The sequence below is a fragment of the Dunckerocampus dactyliophorus genome, chromosome 19 (assembly GCF_027744805.1).
Source record: "Dunckerocampus dactyliophorus isolate RoL2022-P2 chromosome 19, RoL_Ddac_1.1, whole genome shotgun sequence".
NCBI lineage: Eukaryota > Metazoa > Chordata > Actinopteri > Syngnathiformes > Syngnathidae > Dunckerocampus > Dunckerocampus dactyliophorus.
This window is the reverse complement of record NC_072837.1, coordinates 12,838,034-12,865,903: the sequence shown is the minus strand read 5'-3', so window position 1 is coordinate 12,865,903 and position 27,870 is coordinate 12,838,034. Positions and strand designations below refer to the sequence as shown.

Below are 27,870 nucleotides of genomic sequence, written 5' to 3'. Positions count from 1 at the left end.
ATTCATTGAGCACTTCGAACCTCGCTACATGATGCCTATCGTCGTTAAAACTATACACCAGATGCATCAATAAATAAATGGGTCAGTTTTTCTCATTCCCGGTCATGAGACAAAACATGAGCGTTTATGATGATGAATCTTTGTCTTACCTTTGCTGTTTTGACATCATAACTTTGTTACATATGAATGAAGCGCCGCTTTTCATGTTAGTCCATTATTTGGTGTAAAGCTGAAATGATTTCCACCACAAACAATGACGCTTATCTATGACAGACCCATTAAGACTAACTTCCTCTCGTGACATCTTCTTGTCACTTCTTCCTCATGAATTTAGAGGCGGGATCTGCTTTCTATTGGCTGTAAGCTTAGTAATGACCTGTCAGTCATTGAGATCAGATGTTGCATTCAAGACACAACCAGCCATACACTTGTTTATTTTATTCAACATATCAGGTTAATCAGGTTTATTAATCCCAATGACTCACAGTTGGATGCCGCAGAAAAATGATCCGAAGAGACCCATCATGCCCAGGAACTCCACCCGACTCAGATTCTTCACAATGAATTCCTCACAGACGTTGGAGATGCCGTACAAGGTTGCTCCCCCCAAAACTAAAAGATTTCCAAACAGCTTTTGCTCACCTGGCAAAATAAGGAGAGTATACACATAAACATGTAATACTTCTTGGGTTAGACATGCAGAATATACACACATAAACATGTAGTACTTCTTGGGTTATACATGCAGAATATACACATACACACACAAACATGTATTAGTTGGGTTATGATACAGAATATACACATAAAGCAGGGGTGTCCAAACCTTTTCCAGTGAGGGCCACATAGTGAAATATGAAAAGATGCAAGGGCCACTTTAATATTTTGTAAAGATATGCTCAGAAGTTATATATATATTTTTTAAAAAATGCATTCAGCTTTGTGATATACAGTAGGTGAAAAAACATGTTATTAGCATCAACTTCGCTCTTTGCGCTTTTTTCCCCCATTTTTGTAATTTGTAATATTATGACTACGTATTCTAAGGGTGTCACAAGATCTGACAAGATTCAAACATGACAACATTTCTCGTTCATAAAAAAACTAATTTTGCCGTCCTCCATATGTTGCCATGTGCATGCGTGTTTTGTTTTCCACATTGCTGGCCTCCAAACAAGCAGGAAGAAGGTTTACTATGTGCATTGGTTCAGCACCTACACACTTCCTGGAACAACGGTGACGGAGTGAGACCTCTTGTCAGTCATACAGTTGCTTTGTATCTGTGGGGGGAGGCGGGGCCGCGAGCGTATACACACAGCAAAAGAGTGGAGCTTCGTGAGGAGGAATGCCAGATAATGTAGCAAAAAAAGGTGATTGGAAAGCAAAAAGCCCTCGTGTTGGAATATTCCGGCTTCAAGACGAGCAAGGTGAGCCCCTCAATGCGAAGGAGCCAGTATGCTCAATTTGTCCGAAAGTGGTGGCAAGAAAAAAGCAACAAAAAGAACATGGCCACCTCAAACATATCTACCCGACCCAGTTTTCCCATGGGTGAAAAAAACTACGCATCGTCCAAACAGTCAACACTCACTGAGACGTTTAATCAAGAAAGTTCATCCAAATGGAATAAAATTGTGTGCGTTCACAGAACTTCACTTTACTACATCACAAAAGAAATGCTGCTCTTTCATACAGTTGAAAAGGCAGCATTTCAAGAAATGCTGCAATCATTTAACAGACGAATAAATGTCACAAACGGCAATTCCACAACTTTATTGAGCGAAAGATGACGCGTAAAGGAAATACAGTCAAACCTGTCTTAGCGGCCACCTTTATAGAAGGGCCACCTGCCTATAGCAGCCACTGAAAAATCCCCCCCAGCAAATTTACATGTTATAGACCCTGTGTATAGCAGTCACCTGTCCAACGCAGCCAGCAGCCACCCATTTTGTCTCCTTTGGTCAATATCTGACTGCATATAGCGGCCAAATTACCAACTAAAGTAGAAGCTTCATGCACGAAAAAGTTTTGTTTTTCAATCAATGAAGGCGTCGTGTGTAGACTTTCATTACTGAGTCCTAGCTCAGTCACAATCATTCACAAGATCCACACAAACTGTCAGTTGTTCCACATAAAAAAGCCGTCTTCTTTTGAGCTTGCTATTTCCTGGTCAAACATGTAACTTTAAGAGCATTTGCACCAAAACATTACCGCAAAGTAGGCTGGGAACAGGACGTGCTCCCAGCGACGCTACAATAAAAAAAAAAACATACACTAGCATGCATGCGGCAGCGGGAGCAAAACTGAGTTCGGTTGTACTTAACTGAAGTATTTTATCAGTTATCAGTTATTATTAAGCCTCTAGCTTCCTTTAGTATGAAAAAGCAGCATTTACACAGATGTCCTCACGGACTCTCCTTTTCGAGTGTGCATACACAGTATCAGATTTTACCGTCGCTTACTTCCGAGAACTGTAACATTCCTACTGGTGAGGATAAGCGGCATAAAAAAGGATGGATGGAATGGAAGGAGCGAGCTAGCTTGCTACTAGCCACCCACAGTTATTTACACGTTTCTGATGAGGTCATCATTTGGGCGTCGGAAAATACGGTAGCCCATAGGCCTTTATGCAGCATTATGTTTATTATCGGCTTTCATTATAGGGATATTACATTTTTATGCCAATATTGGGCCAATAATAATATTATCGGACATCCCTTGATTTTACCTTAATTTCTGTAAAGTACTTTGAATTACCTTGTGTACAAATTGTGCTATATAAATAAACTTGATTGCCTTGGTTTGCATTCAAAGACATTGTGATGATATGTAGTATTTACATACTGGTCACTAGGGGTCTGTGTAGGCTCTCAGTCGTACAGGAGTTGTCCATCGAGGAAAAGGCTTCTTGAGACGTCATCTGTACTTCTGTGAAGAAGGTGTCGGACGTTTCGCTCCTCATCCGAAGAGCTTCGTCAGCGAACTAATAAGTGCTGGTAGCTTAGGCCTTAAATACAGTAAGAGTGGGCGGAATTGGTGTGCCAACACCCTCCTCCTATTGGTTCGTTACACTAAGCCTGGGCGGAGTAGTGGTATAATCCTATCCTGTTATTAACACCTCCGATAAAAGGGAAGTGTCGCTCCCTGAATAGGGTATGAACGACTCTGATACTGGCTAGTTAGCATCTATTGTTCTGGCTCGGCCCTGCCTTCACCTCATTTGCAAGACTAAGAGCTGTGGGTTTTGGTCTCAGTAACCTGCTGAACACAGGGTCCAAATTAAACCTCAAACCACCATTCCGATTCAATGATGGGTTCTGTTGTTTGACAAAAATAGCTTCCTTTACTCCTCTTTCAAACCATCTGTTTTCTTTGGCCAAAATCTTTACCTCACTGTCCTGAAAAGAGTGATTGGTAGCTTTCAGGTGTAGATGTACTGCTGATTGAGGACCACTAGCATTGTCCCTGCGATGTTGATAAAGCCTTTTTTGGAGCATTTGCTTAGTTTCCCCAATGTAGTGCTCTTTGCATTCCTCATCTTTACAGTGGATGGAATAGACCACATTGCTCTGTTTCTGGTTTGGAGCCTTGTCTTTAGGATGCACTAATTTTTGTCTCAGGGTATTTACTGGTTTGAAATAGGTAGGAATTTTGTGTTGCCATAAGATCCTCTGGAGTTTTTCGGAGACCCCCGTTACATAAGGGACTACCACTCCTCTCCTTTTTGCTTCTGTGGGCTTTTGGGTTTCTTTCCCTACTCTCTTCTTTTGGCATTTGTTAAAAGCCCACCGTGGGTACCCACAGGTTGAGAGCGCTCTCTGAACATGTTGCGTCTCCTTTTTCTTTCCCTCAGCACTAGTTGGTATTTGGTATACCAAATACCAAATACCAAATACTTTTTCTTTCCCTCAGCACTAGTTGGTATTTGGTATACCAACTAGTCCAAAAAAGGCTTTATCAATATCGCAGGGACAATGCTAGTGGTCCTCAATCAGCAGTACATCTACACCTGAAAGCTACCAATCACTCTTTTCAGGACAGCGAGGTAAAGATTTTGGCCAAAGAAAACAGATGGTTTGAAAGAGGAGTAAAGGAAGCTATTTTTGTCAAACAACAGAACCCATCATTGAATCGGAATGGTGGTTTGAGGTTTAATTTGGACCCTGTGTTCAGCAGGTTACTGAGACCAAAACCCACAGCTCTTAGTCTTGCAAATGAGGTGAAGGCAGGGCCGAGCCAGAACAATAGATGCTAACTAGCCAGTATCAGAGTCGTTCATACCCTATTCAGGGAGCGACACTTCCCTTTTATCGGAGGTGTTAATAACAGGATAGGATTATACCACTACTCCGCCCAGGCTTAGTGTAACAAACCAATAGGAGGAGGGTGTTGGCACACCAATTCCGCCCACTCTTACTGTATTTAAGGCCTAAGCTACCAGCACTTATTAGTTCGCTGACGAAGCTCTTCGGATGAGGAGCGAAACGTCCGACACCTTCTTCACAGAAGTACAGACGACGTCTCAAGAAGCCTTTTCCTCTACTGGTCACTAGGTGTCAGTAATGTTACCGTAATGTTATGTGAGACACACAAGCAGCAGACTTTTTCGCCGAAACAACAGGCTTTTATTGCAGGTTTGAATGATCTTACAACAGGCACAATAATTCCTAACACAGGCTCGTGTTGCGGCTGAAACCAAGGCAAGCGTCACTTCTCGTATACCCTGTCCCACTCAGCTCCCCTTGCACCACAACACATTTAAACAACACACACAAGCACGAGTCTTATTTATGTCTTATATGTCTTATTTTCTCTTATTATGTGTGCTATATTGGGTAATAGTAGTGTAAAGGTGACTATAGGGATGTTAGTTCATGTCTAGAGGGCTCTAATAATGTTAAAAAAAATGAATTTAGAAGGTCGTAAACAGGTTTTCTATGCTCTAACTATGAAAAAATTCAATTTATAAATGAGGAATCCTACTTGGGGGAAATTCACTTATCACTGTCGGGTCTGGAACCAATTAACTGCCATAAACAAGGGATTACTGTATTCTTCACAATTCCATGGTTAGGCCCTAAATGATGGAGTGGCATTAATGACTATCACCCATCCAGGCACATGCGCGTCGTGTGCACACACATACACATACACACAGTCTCAGAGACGCTATCAACAATTAGCAGTCCTGGCTGGAACGCTAGCGCCACCATTGCAGTACCTAACCATGACAGACAGCACAACAGGGTACTGACAGAGTCCTGCCTTTTAAAGTGCACCAATTGAGAGACAGCATTGTTTGACCTTGGAGGAAGTCTACATTTTTGTTAATGAAGTCTAGCCATGCACATGAAATAAAGTCACTGAATGCCAAAGCAAAGAAGAGTAAGTTAGGAGTCAGTAAGATACTCACCGAGGCCCTGCTGGCGGCCAAGCAGGATGTCAGCCCCCACCATGCAGCCCACCCCCAGCAGACACAGCAACATGCCCACAATGTGCACAGCCTTGTACCTCACTAACAGAAAGAACCAGGACAGCAGCAAAACCACTGGGACCACAAAGCAGTCTAACAGCTGAGAGGAGACAAACAGACAAGAAATAACAATAAACAATAACATTCATAAGAGTGAAAGATTGAAAAAAAGTTCTCCCATAACGTGTGGAAGTGGTATATATTTGGCTTCTTACTTACTCTTATTACTCAAGTCTCTGCTTTTCTTTGATCACGGCTGCAAAATAAGCCAAAATGGGGCCAAAGAAAGTTGCAAGTGCTGGCATTTTGGTGAAGAAGTTGAGAAACTAGTTGTATTATTGTATTATTAGTTGTTAATATCCACATTCCAGCTTTTTCTTGTTACATTATGCCTTTTGCTTAAATTTACCCATTTTTTGCTGTTTTTTTTTGTTTTATTTTATTTCTACAATGTGCCACAGGCCGAAAATGGCCCCCAGGCCGCACTTTGGGCACCATTACTTTTAACACTCTTGGTCAGGGTTAAGCATGTGGCATGACGTCAACTCTTGTTGACTATTGAGCTTGTTCGCTTCCTTCGTCGCCAATGAACAATGGTAATTAAAGAGAGAACGGGAGTGTTATTGCAGCCGGAACTAACCCATGCGCTACAACGCTCATTTTTATTGTAAATGTTGATCTGGAATCGGAGGGGAAGGCGTTTTTGCAGGACGGCTGTCAACCACACAGAGAGGAGCTCGCATAGGAGATTTATCCAGGCTTCAGGGACTGAGCTCGAAACTGAAACCAACGAAATGCAACAAAATGCATACCTGGAGAGCAGCGAAGTGTAAAAGGGTGTTCAAGGGTCAAAATGTGTACTGAGTACAAAACTGCATACATGTCGGCAAGTCTGCTACAATGCAATTGCTAAGCAAGGGATCGCTTTGTAAAAAACACACAAGACAATCTCCTGTACCGGAGGAACAATTCCAGGACATGCAAGCGCCCCAGGAAACAGGGAATTATGGGATGATAGATTGACGATAGTTAAGAATCACTGACAACCTTCCAGGAGCAAATGATGCTATGCACATGTAACAGGAGATATGTCAGATCAGAACAGAAAAACATGTTAGATCAGGGAAGTTAGAGCAAAGCACACATGGGAATGATGTGATCTTATGCCAGGGTGATGGAGGAGAGAAGAACATGGACTGGGTGCTGCCTCAATGGAGGATCTTGCTGCAATCAAAGGGCGTAGAAGTGGAAATAGAAAGCAGCATGTGACAATAAGGGAAATACCTGAACACTGGACAGTGTGGTGTACTGGTAAGCTTTTAGCATCAGGTAGTTGGCCTCGATGTCAATGAAGCCAAGAATCATGTACTTCCACCAGCGCTGCTTCAAGATGGCCAACAAGTTGCCTTCACCTGGAGGGACCAGCGGGAAAACAAAGTAGAAGATACATTCCGTCAACGTTCTTTTTGCTTTCACAATCAAATTTTCATGAGCTTTGATTTGGATTGGTTAGGCTACGAGAGTGCGACATTCCCCTGATGACAAGGAAACAGCTGATGAACGATGAAGGAAGTGTGTGTTGGTGAGGTGCTCTGAGAGACCACTTTTTGCTTTCCTCCCCTCTATTTCTTTTTCTGCTCACACCACATGGAATTTGGCAAGCACGTGACCGCCTTGAGCAGGAGTAGGAGGGGCGGGGCTTACAGACACTGCACAAGCACGTAGAGAGACAGAAACAGAAGGGAGGATGATGCCAAAGTGATGACACGCTGGAAAGGTGAAATTCAGACAATAGCAAAAAAGTACTAGATTATGATCCTCCTGTTAAAAGTAAATATTCCACATCACACACATATTTTTGATAAAGTAGAGTTATTTTTGTACTTTTGTAAAGCAAACTTTACGTATTTTCTGCCTAAATTAAGCATTTTCAAGCATGAAAATGAAGTAAAATACTAATATACGACATTAGGAGTCAGTAATGTTACTGTAATGTTAGGTGAGACACACAAGCACCAGACTTGATGGCCGGAACAACAGGTTTTTATTGCAGGTTTGAATCATCTAATAACAGGCAAAATAATCCCTAATAAAAACAAAGGCTACTCTTGTGGCCATAACCCACGCCAATTTAAAACTGAACTGTGAACCCCCTTCTCAGCTCCTCTAGTACCAGAATACATTTACAGCAAACACAAGGCTTACATGTCTTATTTTCTCTTATTATGTCTACTATATTGGGTAATAGGAGTGTAAAGGTGACCATAGGGGTGTTATTTCATGTCTGGAGGGCTCTAACAATGTTAACAAAGCATATTTAGAAGGTTGTAAACAGGTTTTCTATGCTCTAACTGCAAAAATATTCCATTTATCAATAAGGAATCCATTCGGAACCAGTTAACCGCCATAAATGAGGTATTTCTATGCATTTCAAATTGTTTTATGCATGTAAAACTACAATTGTAAAACAGTCAGGGCCGTCAAATGGTAAATTTTTTTTTTTAAATCTGATTAATTAATCATGATTAATTACCATTAGCAACTATGTCTGAAATATGCCCATTTTTACTGTATGTGATTAACAGACACATAAATGACAGGACAGGATTATATATATTTGTATGCATTAACAGCTCCAAATCAACTGAATATGTCAATCAAGCTAAAAGATACCACACGTGTCTAAAAATCCATTTGTCTAACACTAGTCTCTTTAATAGTAGCAGAACATTCACACTTTAAACCGTGTTATTATGAGCTATGAGGGGTTGCGTTCAAAGACATCACTTACTTGTTTTCAGTGTATATCCAGCATACTTAAATGTAACAATTGTACATCCGAATGAAAAATATCCACTTCATGATTTTGTTTATTGTCCTGTTTATTTACACACACACACGCGCGCGCACACACACACACACACACACACACGCATTATAAAGCCGTTTTTTTATGTTCGGAGTGTTTCTGAATGCATCTCGCAATCTTGTAATGACAACGAGAAAGTGTCGTTCCCAGGATGAATGGACTAGAGATGTGTGTGGGTTGGCTATACATACAATATATGTTGATGGAATTGCTGCTGTTGATGTGTTCAGGTCAGAATGAAGTTATAAAACAGCGTCAGACTCTTTGTGACTGTGTGGGGACGCTCCGTCTGCCGTCACAACAGAGAACTGTGCTTTCTCTGGTGCACATGCGTTAATTACACAAAAAAATGTAACGCTATTAATTAAATAAATTAGTAATCACCGTTAACACATTTTTTTTGACAGCCCGAAAAACAATAAAAACATGTTTGGTGTTTGGCTTTCTGGAACGGATTATCGTTATTTCTGTTGTATAAGACACACCGGTATTTCAGCCGCACCCACTAAATTTAGAGAGAAAAACAGATTTGTACATATATACGCCGCACCTGACTATAAGCCCCACATGTCCACATCATAAAATGGAATACTGTGGCCGTGAGGACCAGGTTGCTCTTTATTTGACAGGAGCCAATCATGAGCTATGAAAAAAACTCACAACAAGCTTATCAACCCATCGGAAATCGCAGGAGGTCATTACTCAATATGACAGTCTGACTCACAGTGTCATCTTAGAACGAACCCTAAAATCATCAAACAGCAACTTAACACTCAAAAGGTAGTTGGGAAATATGCAAGACAAGTACCAATACGAGTTTAGAATTAAAAAACCCCAAAACTATTTAAAGTTCTTCTCATCATGGGAGGCTCCCTCTGGCGGACACAGGTAGCTGAATGAATCATTGCGCCGCCCCGGCAGCCTTGGCTAATGAACTACTTTGCTGGGAAGCAATGCATGATGGGAAGACGTTAACATAGTTGTCGTTTTTTTATTCTCAACTCGTATTGGTACTTGTCTTGTATATTTCTTACCTACCTTTGAGTGTTAAGTTGCTGTGTGACAATTTTTGCGATGACACAGTGAGTCAGACTGTTACATTGAGTAACCTCCTGCCTCCTGCGATTTCAGATGGGTTGACAAGCTCATCGTCAGTTCCCTTACAGCTCGTGATTGGCTCCTGCCAAAGAAAGAGCTACAGTTTCCTCACTGACTCACGAGCAGCACAGTATTTAAACGACTAGTAGTAGTTCTGAAGTAAAGGAGATTGTATTACTGTATTGAGATATACAGTAAGTGTAGAGTACAGTCATCCTTCGTTTATAGCGATTAATTGGTTCCAGACCCGACCGCGATAAATGAATTTCGCGACATTGATATAGGATTCAATGTTAATAAACACAATATTTTCGTAGTTAAAGCACAGAAAACCTGTGTATGACTTTCTAAATATGATTTTTAGCATTAGAGCCCTGCAGACATGAGATAAATCGCCTATAGTCACCTTTACACTCCTATTATTCATTGTTTACAACACATTGCGTAACTCTTATGCTAAAGGGACTCAAGACAACCGCTAGCTAGCGAGCTAACAAGCTAGTGAGCTAACCAGTTAGCCTCGAATGTATTTCTTCTAAACTTAAGAAGTCAAAAACTTACCACTTCCACACAGAGTGGGAAGAAAACCTTTTTTCACTCTATCATGTCAGACATGCCGTGGCCTGACTTCATGACTTCATGCAGTGTTAAGGTAATGTCATATAAGGTAATGTCTCAATAATTTGTGTCATTATTGCCACCTAGTGACCAGAATACTACATATCACTTGTATTTCAATGTGTTTTGACTAATAATAGACCATAGTCTACCACAAAACAGCAATCATTTATTAACTAATTTCTGAAAAAACACAATATAGGAGGGAGTGATAATCAAACCGCGATATTGTAAGGGACGCCTGCAGATGATGTGTGTTTGTCATTATGTGTGTACCTTGCCTGACTGCCAGTGTGGTGGTGTAGACCAGGAAGAGGAGGATGTAGTTGAGAAAGCTCTGGAAGACGGGTGTGTTGGCGTGGAAGTCATCAGCCAGGTACTTGCTGGTCAGGCCGATGGCACAGATCAACAAGGACAGTACTTGACCCAAGGCCAAAGTCACCAGCAGGTCTCTGCAGGGAACACGTGCATTATTACTGCAACGCATGTTAGCTCATAGATTTACATTTACACAGTCCCCTGTTTTCGTAGGATTTGGTTTTCGACAAAAATGTTGCCTGGTTTCCCGTACACTGTCGCGGTTGTGGTACAATACCGTGCGTAGTAAAGTGTTGTGTGTTATTTTGGGACCTTGAGAAATTGATAAAGATGCGGATGATGCTCCCAACATTCCATTCCATTCCATTTTCCTCCGCTTATCCGGGTCCGGGTCGCGGGGGCAGCAGTCTCAGTAGGGAAGCCCAGACTTCCCGGTCCCCGACCACCTCCACCTCCCCGACTAGATGCCTGAGCCACCTCAGCTGGCTCCTCTCGATGTGAAGGAGCAGCGGCTCTACTCTGAGCTCCTCCCGGATAACCGAGCTCCTCACCCTGTCTCTTAGGGTGAGTCCCGCTACCCTACGAAGAAAACTCATTTCAGCCGCTATGCTCCCGACATTGCTTGTTTATTCAGCCATCTTGGATCACACACCCAACACCAAATCTCATAATACTAACGTGTCCCGTAAGGCAAACTCAAATGAGAACATTACAAAAACTGGTCGGTTTTCAACGATAATCAACAATTAAGTTCCATCCTGTTGTAGAAAGAACAAATGAAGGAAGCTAATGTAGTGAAAGGAGTAAAGGTGTTAACAAAACGCAAAAAATGAAAGATGTTGAGAAGTTTTTGTAGGTGTGCAACCCCTCTTCCCTCTCCGCTCCTCACCGTCTTCACAACAAGAGTCTTCAGTAAAGGTAAAAGGGATGTTAAATGTACATTTATTCATTTTATGCCTCATTTTCAATTATTTCAAATTGATTTCTGCATGTAAAACTATAATTATTCTATAAAATATTGCTCCTGCGTGTCTCGACCGATTCATTGGACTTACACACGGAGTCAGTTTTCCTTCAGTTCGGTTTTCCGCAGAACTTATGGAACAAATTAATAATCAAGACTGAGGTTTCACTGTATTTATATATTGTTTTAATACAAAAACCAAAAACATGTTTTGTCAACCCCCCGCCAAAACACACACACACACGCACAATGCGCGTGTGCATGTGTCTTGAAAAGACATGTAAAATATTCAAGTATTCACCCGCTTTAAAGTGGCTGCAGTGTCACAGGCGGTGAAAAGGAGATTACCTTTACATTACATTACATGAATACATTACCTACACATTACAGGTCTCGGAGTTCCAGTCTCTGCTCCTTTAGTATAATTACGATTAATGCAACCATTTACTTAATACAAATATAGAAAAATGTGTTTCCACTTGGACATTAAAGAAGGTTTTTTTCACTAAACTGCTGCGGCTGATGTAACTAAACACCAACATTTAACAAGGTATGCAAAGCGACGAGGCTTGGAAAATATTATACACTTATACAGTTCCACGCAGTTTGCTTTTATTGACGCAAGGACAAAATGTGTCTTCGGGTGGTTGTATCCATGAAACCGAAACGTCATTAGCACGCTTACAATCTTCACACTCATTCACACATTTTAATAAGAGCCCCTATTTCGTAATAATAATATTCAGGTAGAAGTACCCCGGAATGGCCACCCTGGGAAGCAGAGCTGTTTGCAGACATGGGGTCACCCAGGAAGCTGGGGAGCACTTATCTTATAACGGCATGAAGAAACGGTGAATAATATGAAAAAGCTACAACAGGAAATCTTGGAAAGTATTGACTGGAAAATGGAGTATAATAGCGGTGTAACGACTCATTTTAATAACGATTCGATTCGTATCACGATTCGTGGTTGCCGATACGATTCAAGGACAATATTGGTTCATTTAAAATGATACAATCTGAAACGATTTAATAACTTTAAATCGATTGAGTAACTTTTGAGCCAAAGATTCAACCAGTGTGACTGTAAAATAAATACCTGGATATTCTACAGTGCACTTACTAGACTCCCGTTTTTGTTTTTTTGGTAATGGAATCAGGCATAAATTATTAATAATGCTGACATATTTAAGAACAAATGATATATAAGTACAAAAAATGAGTTAAAAATTCAATAATGAGTATGAACAGAGGGTGGTATAGCTTGCCATGATGGATGATTTACTTTAAATAGTGCAATCCAAACCTGCACTTTGCACCCAATGAGGGACATTACGCAAATTCCTCAGCAAATGAATGTGGTATGGCATCTTCAATTAGGTGTTGAAACTTTCTCACCTGTACTGCTGTTGGAAGCAGCGGCTTTTTTTGGGCTGATAATCCTCCTGATCAGAGCAGCCATTTGAAACGGTGCAGCAGCTAGTTGAATTAATTAATTCTGTCTGATAAAACATGACTTGAACTTTAATTTGATACCTCAGATAAATATTTAAGTGGATTTATACCCTACATACCTCTAATATTCGCCTGAAGCTCCGATCCATGAGTTTGAAAGGCTTAAAGTTGGACACGAATGAAAATACATCCGCTATTATATGACAAAAATGCATTTTTACGGACGTCCCCACGGACTCTCCTAGTCGAGCGTGCACGTACAGCGTTAGATTTTCGCATGGCTAAAATACGAGGATTGTATTTGTAACATTCCAACATATGTGTTTTGACGTGGACAGGCCGCGCTGGATGATGACGTCTTTAAGTGTCACTGCTACTGCACCGTAAACTACCGTCCAGAGGTGTATTAAACGACCTTACTTTGCATATTGTCCTCATAAATGTCACTTAAAAGGAGTTTCAAATAAGGCCACATGAGTACTGAATAAAGTGCACAAACTAACCAATAGATGATAGATAGAAGCGAATCAACTGTATTTCACATGTCAACTACAACTCCCATGACCACCACATACCCGGAAGACAATGACATCACCAACAGGCTGACTGTAATATTTAACATCTTTATCTTTAAAAGGACTAATATAAAGCCTGCCGTGCTTAAATCCAATGCTTCATTTCCTAGTACGGTTTCAATCGATTGATTACCTTTTAAACGATGTTTCATTAATATATAGGTCGTTCTGAATGGAAACTTGAGAACCTAGATTCATGTCGTTGAAACGTAGGAATATAAATCGATGCCGTGAATGAATCGTTACACCCCTAGAATATAATGAAAGGAGCACGGGAGAAGTACTACACAAAATGGAAGATAATGAAAGGAACTACAGAGGCTGGATAACCTGGAACAATACATCGGAACCATGAAAGTGGACATTCAACACTTGAGGGAGGAAGTTAAACACCCGAGGGGAGAAAATAGCGAGCAGCGCAATGAAATCGAGTTATTACAGGATAATAGTCCCGCCTTGAGTGCCGCTCTCAAAGAAGATAAAGACGCAAAAGAGAAAATCATTGAGCAGCTGAAGAACACGATTGATTACATGGACCAGAATGCACAAATGAACAATGTGATTGTGAAATCTGAAACAGGGTAAGAGGCTGAGAGGAACAAACGTCTATATCAGGGGTAGGGAACCTATGGCTCGGGAGCCAGATGTGGCTCTTTAGATGACTGCATCTGGCTCTCAGACATTTCTTAACACCATAAAATGTGTTTTATTTCAATTTGTTTTCCTGACATTTTAAAGTAAAACATGACAGAAATCAGTGTTAAAAATAACATTTAAAATATGCATTCTAATGAATTTAATCCATTTGATTTTGTAGCGCAATGCCAGCTGTCCTTCCCATTTTTTTTGTCAGACACCAAAACTTGATTATTGGGGTCGTCCCTCCTTTAATCCTTCAGCTAGCTAATTGTGCAGAGACAACCCTTTTGACGAAAAATGGAAAGAAAGATACGGAGTAGCGCGCAAAACCATGCAGCAGCAGAAGTTGCATTAATGGTAAAAAGTAATGTATTTATTATTGGTTAGCTTCAATATAACATTTTTATAAAAAGAATAAATTCAGAGACTTATTAAATTCTAAAATTGTTGGTCTTCCTTAAATATACACACATTTGGTTGTATTCGGTGTTGAAACATGATATGGCTCTCACGGAAATACATTTTTAAATATGTGGCTTTCATGGCTCTCTTTGCCAAAAAGGTTCCCGACCCCTGGTCTATATGAACGAGCATCTGACAAAACGCAGTGCTGAAATTGCCAAGAAAGATCCAAGGCAGTTGGCATCAAGTTAAATGGAGGACCAGAGGCCAGAGTGCTTGTGGTCAAACACATCGAGAACCTTGAAAAAAACTAACGATCATATCAACAAGACAACATGGAAAAGGAAAACAACTCATAAACAAGAACCATCCAGAGGGAAGGATCACATTCATTATCATTTGACAACATCATCAACATGTCACAAGGGACGGATCAGCCAGAAGCACTGTATTTAGGAACCCATTTATTTACATTTAATGGCATTCAAAACACAACACAAAAGTTTGCAGGACAAGAACACCTACAATTGGAAACGTTTCGCTTTCCAGACCACAAACAACTGGAACTAAAGACAGAGATCCGGAGGCAAACTTTTTTTCTCCCATCAGAAATGACCTGATGCTGTTACTAAATGGAGGAAGAATACAATAATAACCTCAATATCTGCAATAAGTTGTCAAAAACAGCAGAAGTTTGTACCCAAACTACAACAACATCAGACAATATGTGAATCAATCCAAGGAACCCTTCAAAGTAATCGTAGTCTCAGAAACTTGGATGGATGGTAAAGAACATGTCAGTTGCAATTGATAACATTCTGGAATGCATAACCATTGAAATCTGTCAAGAAAACTAGCAAAAATGTATTAATAAGTTGTTTATATAGAACACAGTTTGAGTCCATGTCAGACCAAGAAGAATAACAGACCGAGTGCCACGCTAATTGATAATATATTCACTGACGATTTGGACAACAACACAACTAGCGGTCTTTTAATTAACGACATCAGTAACCGTCTTCCAGTGTTTACAATGTAAACGATAAAAAGACAAGAGAAGGATGGAAGACAAAAGGATCTTTCAAAGACATCAAGCATCAGTGCTTTTAAGAAAGATCTTGCTGAACAAAGATGGGAGCGTGTGTACAGTGAAAAGGATGTGGATGAAGCGTATGAAAAGGTTTTAAATATTTACATGAAGTTGTTTGATAAGCACTGTCCATTGAGAAATGTCTAATAAGCAAAAGATGAGCAATCAGCCGTGGATGACGTGGATGATAAAAGGGTTTGCAAAAAGCCTGTAAGAAGGAAAACACATTAAATGGGGGATTTATAATTCAAAAAACTATAAAAGCAGAAAAAAAACTTATAAGATAGATAAAAAGAAGTTAAAAAACATTTTGAGAGTGTGTAAAAAAGAATATTATATTCAATCACTCGACAGGAATAAAAAACATTAGAGCAACATGGGGCATTCTAAACAGTGTTAGCAGGAATGGTACAAGATAGCAGATTACTCTCCGTATTTCACAGATGGAAATGCTAATAATGATATGAACGAGGTAGTTGAAAACTACTTGGTAAATGTTGGTTTGGTTTGGTTTAGTTTATTTGAACATGAAGGTTACAATGGAATACATCTCATGAATCATTCTTTGACAGTTCCACATGTCCAAAAGGAGTAGGAAGAAGCAAAGCTTATTTAATCCTACCCCCCCATCCATTCTACATCTAGTACAGTACATGTTGTTGACTTCCTGCATTCCATGTCATGTTTTCTGTGATAGTCAGAATAATACATAATAATACATAATAGATAATAATACATAATAGATAACAATAAGTCAAACCTGTCTTAGCGGCCACCTTTATAGAACGGCCACCTGCCTATAGCAGCCACTGAAAAATCCCCCGCAGCAAATTTACATGTTATAGACCCTGTGTATAGCAGTCACCTGTCCAACGCGGCCAGCGGCCACCCATTTTGTATCCCTTGGTCAATATCTGACCACATATAGCAGCCAAATTACCGACTCAAGTAGAAGCTTCATGCACGAAAAAGTTTTGTTTTTCAATCAATGAAGGCGTCGTGTGTAGACTTTAATTACTGAGTCCTAGCTCAGTCACAATCATTCACAAGATCCACACAAACTGTCAGTTGTTCCACATAAAAAAGCCATCTTCTTTTGAGCTTGCTATTTCCTGGTCAAACATGTAACTTTAAGAGCATTTGCACCAAAACATTACCGCAAATTAGGCTGGGAACAGGACGTGCTCCCAGCGACGCTACAATAAAAAAAAAACATACGCTAGCATGCATGCGGCAGCGGGAGCAAAACTGAGTTCGGTTGTACTTAATTGAAGTATTTTAGAATGTACTCACGTTATTTTTCATCAATCCTCATCCACAAATCCATCAAAGTCCTCATCTTCTGTATTCAACACAAACAAAGCCGTCTTCTTTTCCGTTCGCTACTAGTCTGTTAACTTGTCAGTGTTATTCAGCGCCGAAGCAAAGAAGGAAACTTCTCCTGTTGCTTCTGCCAACTTTATTTATTGAACGCGGCCACCAGAGAGCAGCTCAGAACACACACACGTCTCTCAGCATCTCTCCTTCCTGCTTGCCCACAAGGCAAAGGTTAAACAAGCCCCACTACATAGCTGTCCAGGCAATGCCTGTAACAAGTGACACCGTTTATTTCCTGGTGTGAGACAATGTGCACAATGTGTAATACTGTAATGCCGCTTGTTGTGGGGAAGGAGAGACTCACGTCGCCGATGCACTTTAATGGCTTTTAACAGCGGAGAACACTGCAGAACTTTACATCCACGCCAACATAAATACACTTCCCAACTCTCTCCAAACTCACAGCTAGCACTGAGCCTAGCTCTCCTGCTCGGGACGCCCACCGTCACTTCCCGATGAACTAAAGCTGTAATGACACTCTGCCGTATAAAAAGTAAAATATTAAAAACAAGCGTAAGACATTACTAGCACAGCTTTGTTCTGTGGGTCGTGGATATATTCTATCAGTTATTATTAAGCCTCTAGCTTCCTTTTAGTAAGTAAAAACCTTGGCTATGATTGCACTACATTGTCATGTAGACCTACAAAGTACACTTGGAAGAACAAGAGGTGAATAAATGTATTGCAACTGATGTGAAACTGATGAGGGGTAGGATTAAATAAGCTTTGCTTCTTCCTACTCCTTTTTGGACATGCAAAATTGTGAATTGTACTATGTGATGTGCTACTGTTTGACTCATGCATGTTCAGGATTAAAACTATGAACCATGAACCATGAACCATGATAATATCCATGATAATATATAATATTTTATCCGCAGTCCGCAGTACCCTCTACTGGTCAACATTATTATTTTTTCCCTTTTTTTTTCTTTTTTTTTCTCTACTGGTCAACATTCAAACTGGACGCCAACCTGTCTATAGAGGCCACCTCTCTATAGCGGCCACTTTTGCAGACTCCCTCTAGTGGCCGCTATAGACAAGTTTGACTGTATATATAATAATAATAAGAAGAAGAAGAAGAAGAAGAAGAAGAAGAAGAAGAATTAATGAATTAATTAATTAATCAATAAATAAATAAATATGAATAAAGAACAAAACTTTTTTTTTTTTAACAAAAAAAAAAAAAAAAAAACCTGATAGAACCTGGACAGAAACTGGAAGAAAAGATCCCACATTTCTCGTCAGTGGAGGAATGGAATGAAACTATAGACCACAATTCCAACTCCATGTTCCTCAGCAGTGTCCTTATGACCACAATTTTCCAAAAAACCTTGAAAAGCTATTCAACAAAAGGTTGGACAAATTCATTAATAAGAATTAATTACTCACAGACAGCCACTACGAATACAGAGCCAACGTTTCAACTTCTATTTAATTCTATTACTGAGGAAATCGCCAACGCTATAGACTGCAAAAAGCACGCAGCTGCAGTATTTATAGATTTGACAAAAGCCTTCGATACAATTAATCGCAATATCCTAATTGCACAATTAGGAAGGTATGGAATAAGAGGGTTACTTTTGAGCTGGATAAAAAGCTACCTAGCAAACAGGAAGCAATACGTGAAGCTAGGACACATCTGCTAGTTTAAATATATCGCGCGGTGTACCCCAGGGGTCAATACAGGGACCAAAACTGTTCAACCTATACATTAATGACATCTGTAAAGTTACAAAAGACCTTAAGCTAGTATTACTTGCAGAAGATACTACTGCATTTTGTTACGGTGAAAGCACACAGTAGCTAATTGGAAAAGTCACAGATTAACAGACTAAACTTTAAAGATGGTTTGATAAAAACTGGCTATCCTTGAAGCTAAGTAAACCTAAGATAATGCTAGTTGGTAGTAGCATGAAGCATACTTATGGACAAATGCAAATTGATGGTGTGGACATTGAAAGGGTGAATGAAAGTACATTCCTCGGGGTCATAATAGATGAAAATATGAGCTGGAAATCTCACATAAAAAATATACAACATAAAGTGGCAAGAAATACCTCAGGACTGAAGCTAAATTTTTTTTTGGACCAAAAACCACTCCATACTCTATTGTTCTCTGGTATTACCATATCTAACTTATTGTGTGGAGATATGGGGAAATAACTATAAAAGTACACTTCACTCGCTAACCGTGCTACGAAAAAGATCACACAACAATCTGCTACCCGAAAATGACATCCAATTCTTCTTAACAAGAGAGGAAAAATATGACCTTAGGGAAAAATTAAACTTAAAACACTTATACGCGAGAACAACGCTTAAAACCTCCAGCATTTCAGTATGTGGAATCAAATGATGGAACGGCTTGAGTAAGGAACTCAAACAATGCACTAGTACAAGTACAAGTACAAGACAGTACAAGTACAAGACAGTACAAGCTGCTGATGTGTGGAAAATGCAAGGAAGAAGAGTCCTGAACCGCAATGTCGATATGATGCTATGTCTAATCACTCTTACGCTGACTACTAACTCTTATTATTTTTTACATTTGACTTATTATAATTATTTATTTATTTAGTTTTCCTTGCGAGCACATTGTCTACTCTGTATCTCTTGGAGATAAATAAAGTACCGTAGCTATCTGGTCACTCATTATCCAACTACTGTATGTTTCTGTCAGCTATTAACCTAGTAGTATCATTAGTATCATTTATCAAGATTATTTATTACATTGTTATACCACCTTATCATTTTGCTATGTATAGAATCTGGCAAAGAGTACATTTGGAGTACAGGAAGTGAACAAATGTATTGCAAATGATATGAAAAGAATGGGGGGTAGTATTGAATAAGATCTGCTTCTTCCTACTCCTTTTTGGACATGTAGAACTGTGAATTGTACTATGTGATGTATTCCAATGTAACTTGTATGCATGTTCAAAATAATAGGGATGAGCGACTACACCTCTGTATCTGTATGTGTACTCGGCATGGGCGGGTATAGACCGGAAGCGGGCGTGGTTTAACCGGACATGTGTGGGGCTTAAATCGGTACATTATTTTAAGTCTGAAATTGACATTGATTGATCGGAAGTTGCTATATTCAGCTATATTTGTACTGTGTCATTTTTTCTAACGTATTTAATGCGTAAGTCACTGCTCTCTGTTATGACGACAGACAGCGGCACAGTGTAGCTCCCCACAGAGACTGACGCTCTTTTTTAACTTTATTCTGACCTGAACACATCAACAACAGTGCAGTTCATACATCATATATGTATTTCCAACTCTAAACAAACTAAATAAATGTATCTAGTCCATTCGTCATTGCAACACTTCCTCGTTATCACGAGACAGACCGCGAGATGCTTTCACAGACACTCAGAAAATCAAATTAACGTCCTTATTGTCCAGTACCCGCAGGTACCGGGTGGCCCCTAAGGACCACATGAGTCGCCCGCCAGCCTGTTCTAAAGACAGCTCAAATAGTACTACTTACCTGCGGGCTGCAAGTAATTTTTTTGTTGCTATTCTTGTTTAAATCACATTTAAATGTAAACTGGAAATGACAAAATATTAAAAAAAACACTTTAAAAAATATGTACAAAAGAATGTTTTAGTAGTGCCCATTCTCTTTCGGTCCTTTAAGTTAACATGTGATTAAACGTAGCTATCAATTACGACACAAGATGGGCACATGAACGCACCAGGGCAGCCGCGGAGCTTTGAGAGTTGTTGTCGTTACACGGACCTTGTTTTTGGTGTTTGATGTGCGTCTGTAAATGTGAGTAACTTGCTTATTTGTCATTTATTCAATGCTAGATGCTGTTTGCACCGTGATATTGGATGTGTTGAGTGCCTTAAAGCATCCAGCCTCCGAGCTGGTCACTAACGGCTGAGCTAAGTTAGCCTCGTCAGCATTGCCACCAATTCATTATATTGTTAGCATGCTATTGTTAGCATGCAATTTCAATGTGTTTAGTGTACTGCTGATTGCTGAGATGTTATGTTGCTATTCATTTGTGTTTATGTCTACGAAGGGGCAGTCGCTGTGTGTGACTGGCCAATCACAGAGCGTGAAGAGTGAATACATAATAAGGATTTTCCGTCATTACGATTACGGATAATGACGAGCTGTACTCGTTTCAGGCTCGTACTCGGCGAAAATGCATTATCTGTAACGGATACTCGTCTACAACAAGTATTCTCATGTTTGTGTTTTCGTGATACAACCACACACACGTGTACCACTGAAATGTGATGAAAGGCACACAAATGACACTTTTTGACATACACATATCTTCTAGAGCTGTCCTATCTAGTCTTTGAGCATGAACTGATTTGAGAGCTGACCTATCTAGTCAGACAAGAGCTGTCCTATCTAATCTTTCAGCATGAACTGACACTAGAGCTTTTCTATCTAGTCTTTCAGCATGAACTGATATTAGAGGTGATCTATCTAGATTTCCAGCATGAACTGATACGAAAGCTGTCCTATCTAGTCAAATTAGAGCTGTCCTATCTAGTTTTTAGCAGGAACTGACACTAGAGCAATCCTATCCAGTCTTTCACCATGGACTGGTACGAGAGCTTTCCTATCCAGTCGGAAAAGAGATGTCCTATCTAGTCTTTCAGCATAAGCTGATACTAGAGCGATCCTATCTAGTCAGACTAGAGATGTCCAATCTAGTATTTCAGCATGAACTGACACTAGAGCTTTTCTATCTAGTCTTTCAGCATGAACTGATACTAGAGGTGATCTATCTAGATTTCTAGCATGAACTGATACGAAAGCTGTCCTATCTAGTCAAATTAGAGCTGTCCTATCTAGTTTTTAGCAGGAACTGACACTAGAGCAATCCTATCCAGTCTTTCACCATGGACTGGTACGAGAGCTTTCCTATCCAGTCGGAAAAGAGATGTCCTATCTAGTCTTTCAGCATAAGCTGATACTAGAGCGATCCTATCTAGTCAGACTAGAGATGTCCAATCTAGTATTTCAGCATGAACTGACACTAGAGCTTTTCTATCTAGTCTTTCAGCATGAACTGATACTAGAGGTGATCTATCTAGATTTCTAGCATGAACTGATACGAAAGCTGTCCTATCTAGTCAAATTAGAGCTGTCCTATCTAGTTTTTAGCAGGAACTGACACTAGAGCAATCCTATCCAGTCTTTCACCATGGACTGGTACAAGAGCTTTCCTATCCAGTCGGAAAAGAGATGTCCTATCTAGTCTTTCAGCATAAGCTGATACTAGAGCGATCCTATCTAGTCAGACTAGAGATGTCCAATCTAGTATTTCAGCATGAACTGACACTAGAGCTTTTCTATCTAGTCTTTCAGCATGAACTGATACTAGAGGTGATCTATCTAGATTTCTAGCATGAACTGATACGAAAGCTGTCCTATCTAGTCAAATTAGAGCTGTCCTATCTAGTTTTTAGCAGGAACTGACACTAGAGCAATCCTATCCAGTCTTTCACCATGGACTGGTACGAGAGCTTTCCTATCCAGTCGGAAAAGAGATGTCCTATCTAGTCTTTCAGCATAAGCTGATACTAGAGCGATCCTATCTAGTCAGACTAGAGATGTCCAATCTAGTATTTCAGCATGAACTGACACTAGAGCTTTTCTATCTAGTCTTTCAGCATGAACTGATACTAGAGGTGATCTATCTAGATTTCTAGCATGAACTGATAAGAAAGCTGTCCTATCTAGTCAAATTAGAGCTGTCCTATCTAGTTTTTAGCAGGAACTGACACTAGAGCAATCCTATCCAGTCTTTCACCATGGACTGGTACGAGAGCTTTCCTATCCAGTCGGAAAAGAGATGTCCTATCTAGTCTTTCAGCATAAGCTGATACTAGAGCGATCCTATCTAGTCAGACTAGAGATGTCCAATCTAGTATTTCAGCATGAACTGACACTAGAGCTGTCTTATCTAGTCTTTCAGCATGAACTGATACTACAGCAGTCCTATGTAGGCAGACTAGCCTTGTCCTATCTAGTCTTTCAAGGTCAAGATCAAGGTCTTATATAGCATATTTCCAACAGTTCAACTGCCCACAGTGCTGCACAACAGCCAATAAACATAAACAATGAACATACACAATGATAAACCAGTATAATAAAAAACACAGTAAGACAATACACAAATAATAATAATAACGATAACAATAAATCAATACTGTATAGACAATGCCCCTTTGTAAAAAGCCAGTCCATAAAGGTAAGACTTCAATGTAGATACACCATCTAAAAGAGCTGTATTGCCAAAGATAAGAATTCCTGTTGTTTTTGTCGTTCAACTTAAGAAAGTTAATAGACATCCACTGCTTAATATCATTGAGACAATGCAATAAAACAGAAAAAGAGTCCGTGCCTGATTTCAATGGGAGATAAATTTGCAGATCATCTGCAAAGCAATGGAATGTAGCATTGTACTTTGAAAAAAATGGACCCCAAAGGCAACATAGAGTTGCATAGAAACACACAAAGGCTGTGCCCAAAACAGAGCCTTGAGGCACACCACAATCAAGGCTAGACACTTTCGAATTGTAGTGGCCCTTTCATATAAGTAGGCCCAAAACCACTGGAGAACAGTGCCTTTGAGACCTTCAGAGAGAAGATTATTACGTCGCTGTTTGATGTGTGTGGAAACAGGCAGTGTGCTAGCATGAATTAACTTGAAGTTGTGCACCAACAAATATGCACATTAGCACTCAATAACATCATCAAAGCTTATCTTTATGCATTCCCATATAGTATCAGCATTTGAGAACAAATATGAGGTGAAAGAAAAATGGTAAAAATACAGAAAAACGGTAAAAATACAGTATAGTAATCCATCCGCGCAGTGTGGGAGAAAGTTAGCACACGCACAATAGTGAGTTCAAGGACCGTTGAACAAAGTGGGATGGGTCGCTGCTCGCTGCAACAACATATACATGCAAAAACTGTGGGATTTGTAACTGTATATTATTTTTAAATAAAATAATGGCCCATATTTCCAAAATGTAAATGCATTTACACAAAATTCAATGTAGTTATTTACAAATGTACTGTATTTTTTATTTTATTTTATTTTTTTTTATCATTGCACCTGAAAGCTTCCCACAGCCCTGTTTGGCCCAGCCCACGGACCGGTATCGGTGCTTGTGGACCCCTTGTCCACTGTATCGAAGGCTGATGTTAAATCTAACAATAAAAGGGCAGCAGAACTGCCATGAATCTGTCGTTAAAAGAAGATCATTAAAATCCTGTGGCTGTGGTATGATTTCAAACCAGATTGAAATTTTTAAAAAATGTCATTAGTATTAAAGTGAGCCTGCAACTGAGAGTGAACAACTTTCTCTAATACCTTGGAAAGAAAGGGGAGCTTAGAGATTGGCCTATAATTGGACAGAGCATTTGGGTCCAAATTGTGTTTTTTAATAAGTGGTTGCATTTTAGTCTGTTTAGGGCTTGGGGGGACACATGCAACCTATCCCTCCATCGTCTCTCAGCGTGTCTGCATTCACGTCTGATAAGGCGTATATTCTTATTCAGCCACGGCTCAGACGCAGCTTTAGCGCTCTTGATCCCAAGGGGTGCAATCAAGTCCAAGATATTACAAGTACTACAGGTAGAGTTATGTTCAGCCAAGTCCATAACGCTCTCGGAACAAAAGTTAATCAACCCAGAGTCATTGAAAGCAACAGAAAATCGGGACGCCATCAGGTGTTGAGCACCCGTCTGTTGCGTTCTGGAGCACAAGTCTTGTCCACAAAACAGTGCAGCGAAACAGTGGAATGGCAAATGATCTGAAATGAGCACACCAGGTGTCTCTGTGATACACACATCCAACGCATGGGATGACACTAAGTCCAATATGCGGCCCTTTTCATGAGTCAGAGCAGTAACCCAATGCACCAAATGAAAAGATTGTTCTTGACCAAAGGAGTCACAACAAAGACGAATATTAAAATCACCAACAATTAAAAGACGACCAAACTTAGTCAGAAATAGTCAGGAAACTCTTGGATACATTTTTTGTGAAACTAACTAAAACGAACACATGAATTGAACTGTAATACTTGTTGACAACAAAAACGAGTTTTAAAAATCGTTGCTAATCCGCCACCTTTACCTGATGTCCGAGGAGAGTTCAAGAAAAAGCAACCCGCAGTGTCGTCACAAACTGACACTTGAGCTGTCCTATCTAGTCAGACTAGAGATGTCCTATCTATTTTTTGAGCATGAACGGATACAAAAGCAGTTCTATCTAGTCATACTAGAGCAGTCCGATCTAGTACTTCAGCATAATCTGACAGTAGCTCTGTCCTGTCTAGTCTTTCAGCATGAACTGCCACTATAGCTGTCCTATCTAGTCATACTAGAGCTGTCCTATCTAGTACTTCAGCACAATCTCACAGTAGCTCTGTCCTGTCTAGTCTTTCAGCACGAACTGAGCTGTCCTATCTATTCATACTAGAGCTGTCCTATGTAGTACTTCAGCACAATCTGACAGTAGCTCTGTCCTGTCTAGTCTTTCAGCACAAACTGATTCTAGGGCTTTCCTATCTAGTCAGACTAGAGCAGTCCTAGCTAGTCTTTCAGAATGAACTGCCACTAGAGCTGTCCTATGTAGTCATACTAGAGCTGTCCTAGCTAGTCTTTCAGAATCAACTGCCACTAGAGCTGTCCGATCTAATCCGACTAGAGCTGTCCTAATCTTTGAGCATGAACTGACACTAGAGCTGTCCTATCTAGTCAGACTAGAGATGTCCTATCTAGTTTTTGAGCATGAATGGATACAAAAACAGTCCTATCTAGTCATACGAGAGCAGTACGATCTAGTACTTCAGCATAATCTGACAGTAGCTCTGTCCTGTCTAGTCTTTCAGCATGAACTGATACTAGGGCTGTCCTATCTAGTCATACTAGAGCTGTCCCAGCTAGTCTTTCAGAATGAACTGCCACTAGAGCTGTCCTATCTAGTCATACTAGAGCTGTCCTAGCTAGTCTTTCAGAATGAACTGCCACTAGAGCTGTCCTATCTAGTCATACTAGAGCTGTCCTAGCTAGTCTTTCAGAATGAACTGCCACTAGAGCTGTTCGATCTAATCAGACTAGAGCTGTCCTAGCTAATCTTTGAGCATGAACTGACACTAGAGCTGTCCTGTCTAGTCAGACTAGCGATGTCCTATCTATTTTTTGAGCATGAACGGATACAAAAACAGTCCTATCTAGTCATACTAGAGCTGTCCTATCTAGTACTTCAGCACAATCTGACAGTAGCTCTGTCCTATCTAGTCTTTCAGCATGAACTGATACTAGGGCTGCCCTATCTAGTCAGACTAGAGCTGTCCTAGCTAGTCTTTCAGAATGAACTGTCACTAGAGCTGTCCGATCTAATCAGACTAGAGCTGTCCTAGCTAGTCTTTGAGCATGAACTGACACTAGAGCTCTTCTATCTGGTCTGTCAGCATGAACTGATACTAGAGCTGTCCTATCTAGTCTTTCAGAATGAACTGATAGTAGAGCTGTCCTATGTTGTCTTTGAGCATGAATTGACACTAGAGCTGTTCGATCTAATTAGACTAGAGCTGTCCTAGCTAGTCTTTGAGCATGAACTGATACTAGTGCTGTCCTATCTGGTCTTTCTGCAGGTGAGACATCTTGTAAGGCAACCTGAGCAGTCCAGTTGCAATCCATTCAATGCCCTGCGAATACAATGACAATATCTATTCACCGGCATAGCCAACTAGTAATGCCATCCATGAAAGCAGATGCTGAAGGTTCAGGTGAGAGATCTAGGGGTCAAGGCTCATCGCAGCGCCACAATCTAACCTAAAATGTTCAGTTATCCCTTTCTTATGCATGTCCAACTATAATTGTGAAATTGTGTTTTGTGTTACCACTTGCAGATTCCACTGTACACTGATTGCAAATCATTGAAAGAGTGACATTTATTGAGTGTCTTATTAGCATTTTTGCTATCGTGACAAAAACATCACGTCAGGCTTTCAAAGCTCGATAGTGATATTTTCCTAGCTTGTTTTCAATGAAATCAATGATGAAATATAGTAAGAAGAGTTCAACTGTGATATTTGACACACTATTAAAGCAATACTGTTACATGGATTTCAAATGAGCTTTCATTCTAAAAAAAAAAAAAAAAAAAAAAAAAAAAAGCTTTTGGCAATGAGCAAGCTCCATTTTGGGATATGCTGGGAGAGTCACATGACTGTCACTCCTAAATGTTTCCCACCGGTGGCTTAGGCACTTGATGAGTTTAAGCAGAACACATGTGTTAAAGGCTATACATGGGTTAGCATGTCATGGAGTGAATTAGTGACAGACAAGAGAGAGTGCAGACATGAGGTGCATGCAGCACGTGTAGAACATGTAATTACATACACTGTGTGTGTAGTATGGTGTTGTTGCGTGTGATGTACGGTATACTGAAAAGATGTGTCATGTATTTGAAAGAACAGGTGTGTGTGTGTGTGTCACGTAAAGGTGTGAGTCGTCATGTGCCTGAAAGAAAGGGTGTGTGTGTGTAAGCATGATGTTGTTACCTGCTGAAGATGTTCTTGAAGCGTTGGAAGATGTTGGATGCAGGACTCTCCGTGCGTGTAGGAAGATTCTCCACAGTAGACACGACGGACATCATCTTCATCATCAGATCATTCCTACACACGCGCACGGAAAAAGACGAGGAGTGTCTCGAGGAGGAAGAGGAGGAGGAGGAGGAAAAGGAGTGTTCCGCGTTGAAAGGTTCTGATGGTGTCCTGGTGGACCACACTGCATTCTGAGATGACAGTGTCTCCGAGAGGTAGAGGTGGGCGGTTCGATCCAAATGTTGATAGTATCGATACCAAGGACAGTATCAGTATCGGATCCATACTAGAGTGATGAGATGGATATTTTTCAGTTCTCTTCAAAATGTCTTTTTCACAAATATTCGATTTTTTGTTGCGTTGTTCATTGTTAATATTGTTATA

The 27,870-nt window shown here is 40.2% G+C and overlaps 1 protein-coding gene across 2 annotated transcripts in view; it reads right to left on the bottom strand.

The window, feature by feature from the left end:
* Positions 1-27,723, bottom strand: part of slc35f1 (solute carrier family 35 member F1) — a 34,840-nt gene extending 7,117 nt beyond the window's left edge. The window contains exons 1-5 of one of the 2 annotated variants that reach the window (XM_054761802.1): positions 27,445-27,723; positions 10,332-10,507; positions 6,755-6,882; positions 5,411-5,570; positions 486-642 (exon numbers count right to left, since the gene is read on the bottom strand). In XM_054761802.1, the coding sequence (XP_054617777.1) occupies positions 486-642; positions 5,411-5,570; positions 6,755-6,882; positions 10,332-10,507; positions 27,445-27,548 (725 nt within the window). In that variant the 5' untranslated portion in view covers positions 27,549-27,723. The remainder of the gene's footprint in view (positions 1-485; positions 643-5,410; positions 5,571-6,754; positions 6,883-10,331; positions 10,508-27,444) is intronic. The other variant, XM_054761803.1, reaches the window with a different exon arrangement.
* Positions 27,724-27,870: the final 147 nt, after the last annotated feature.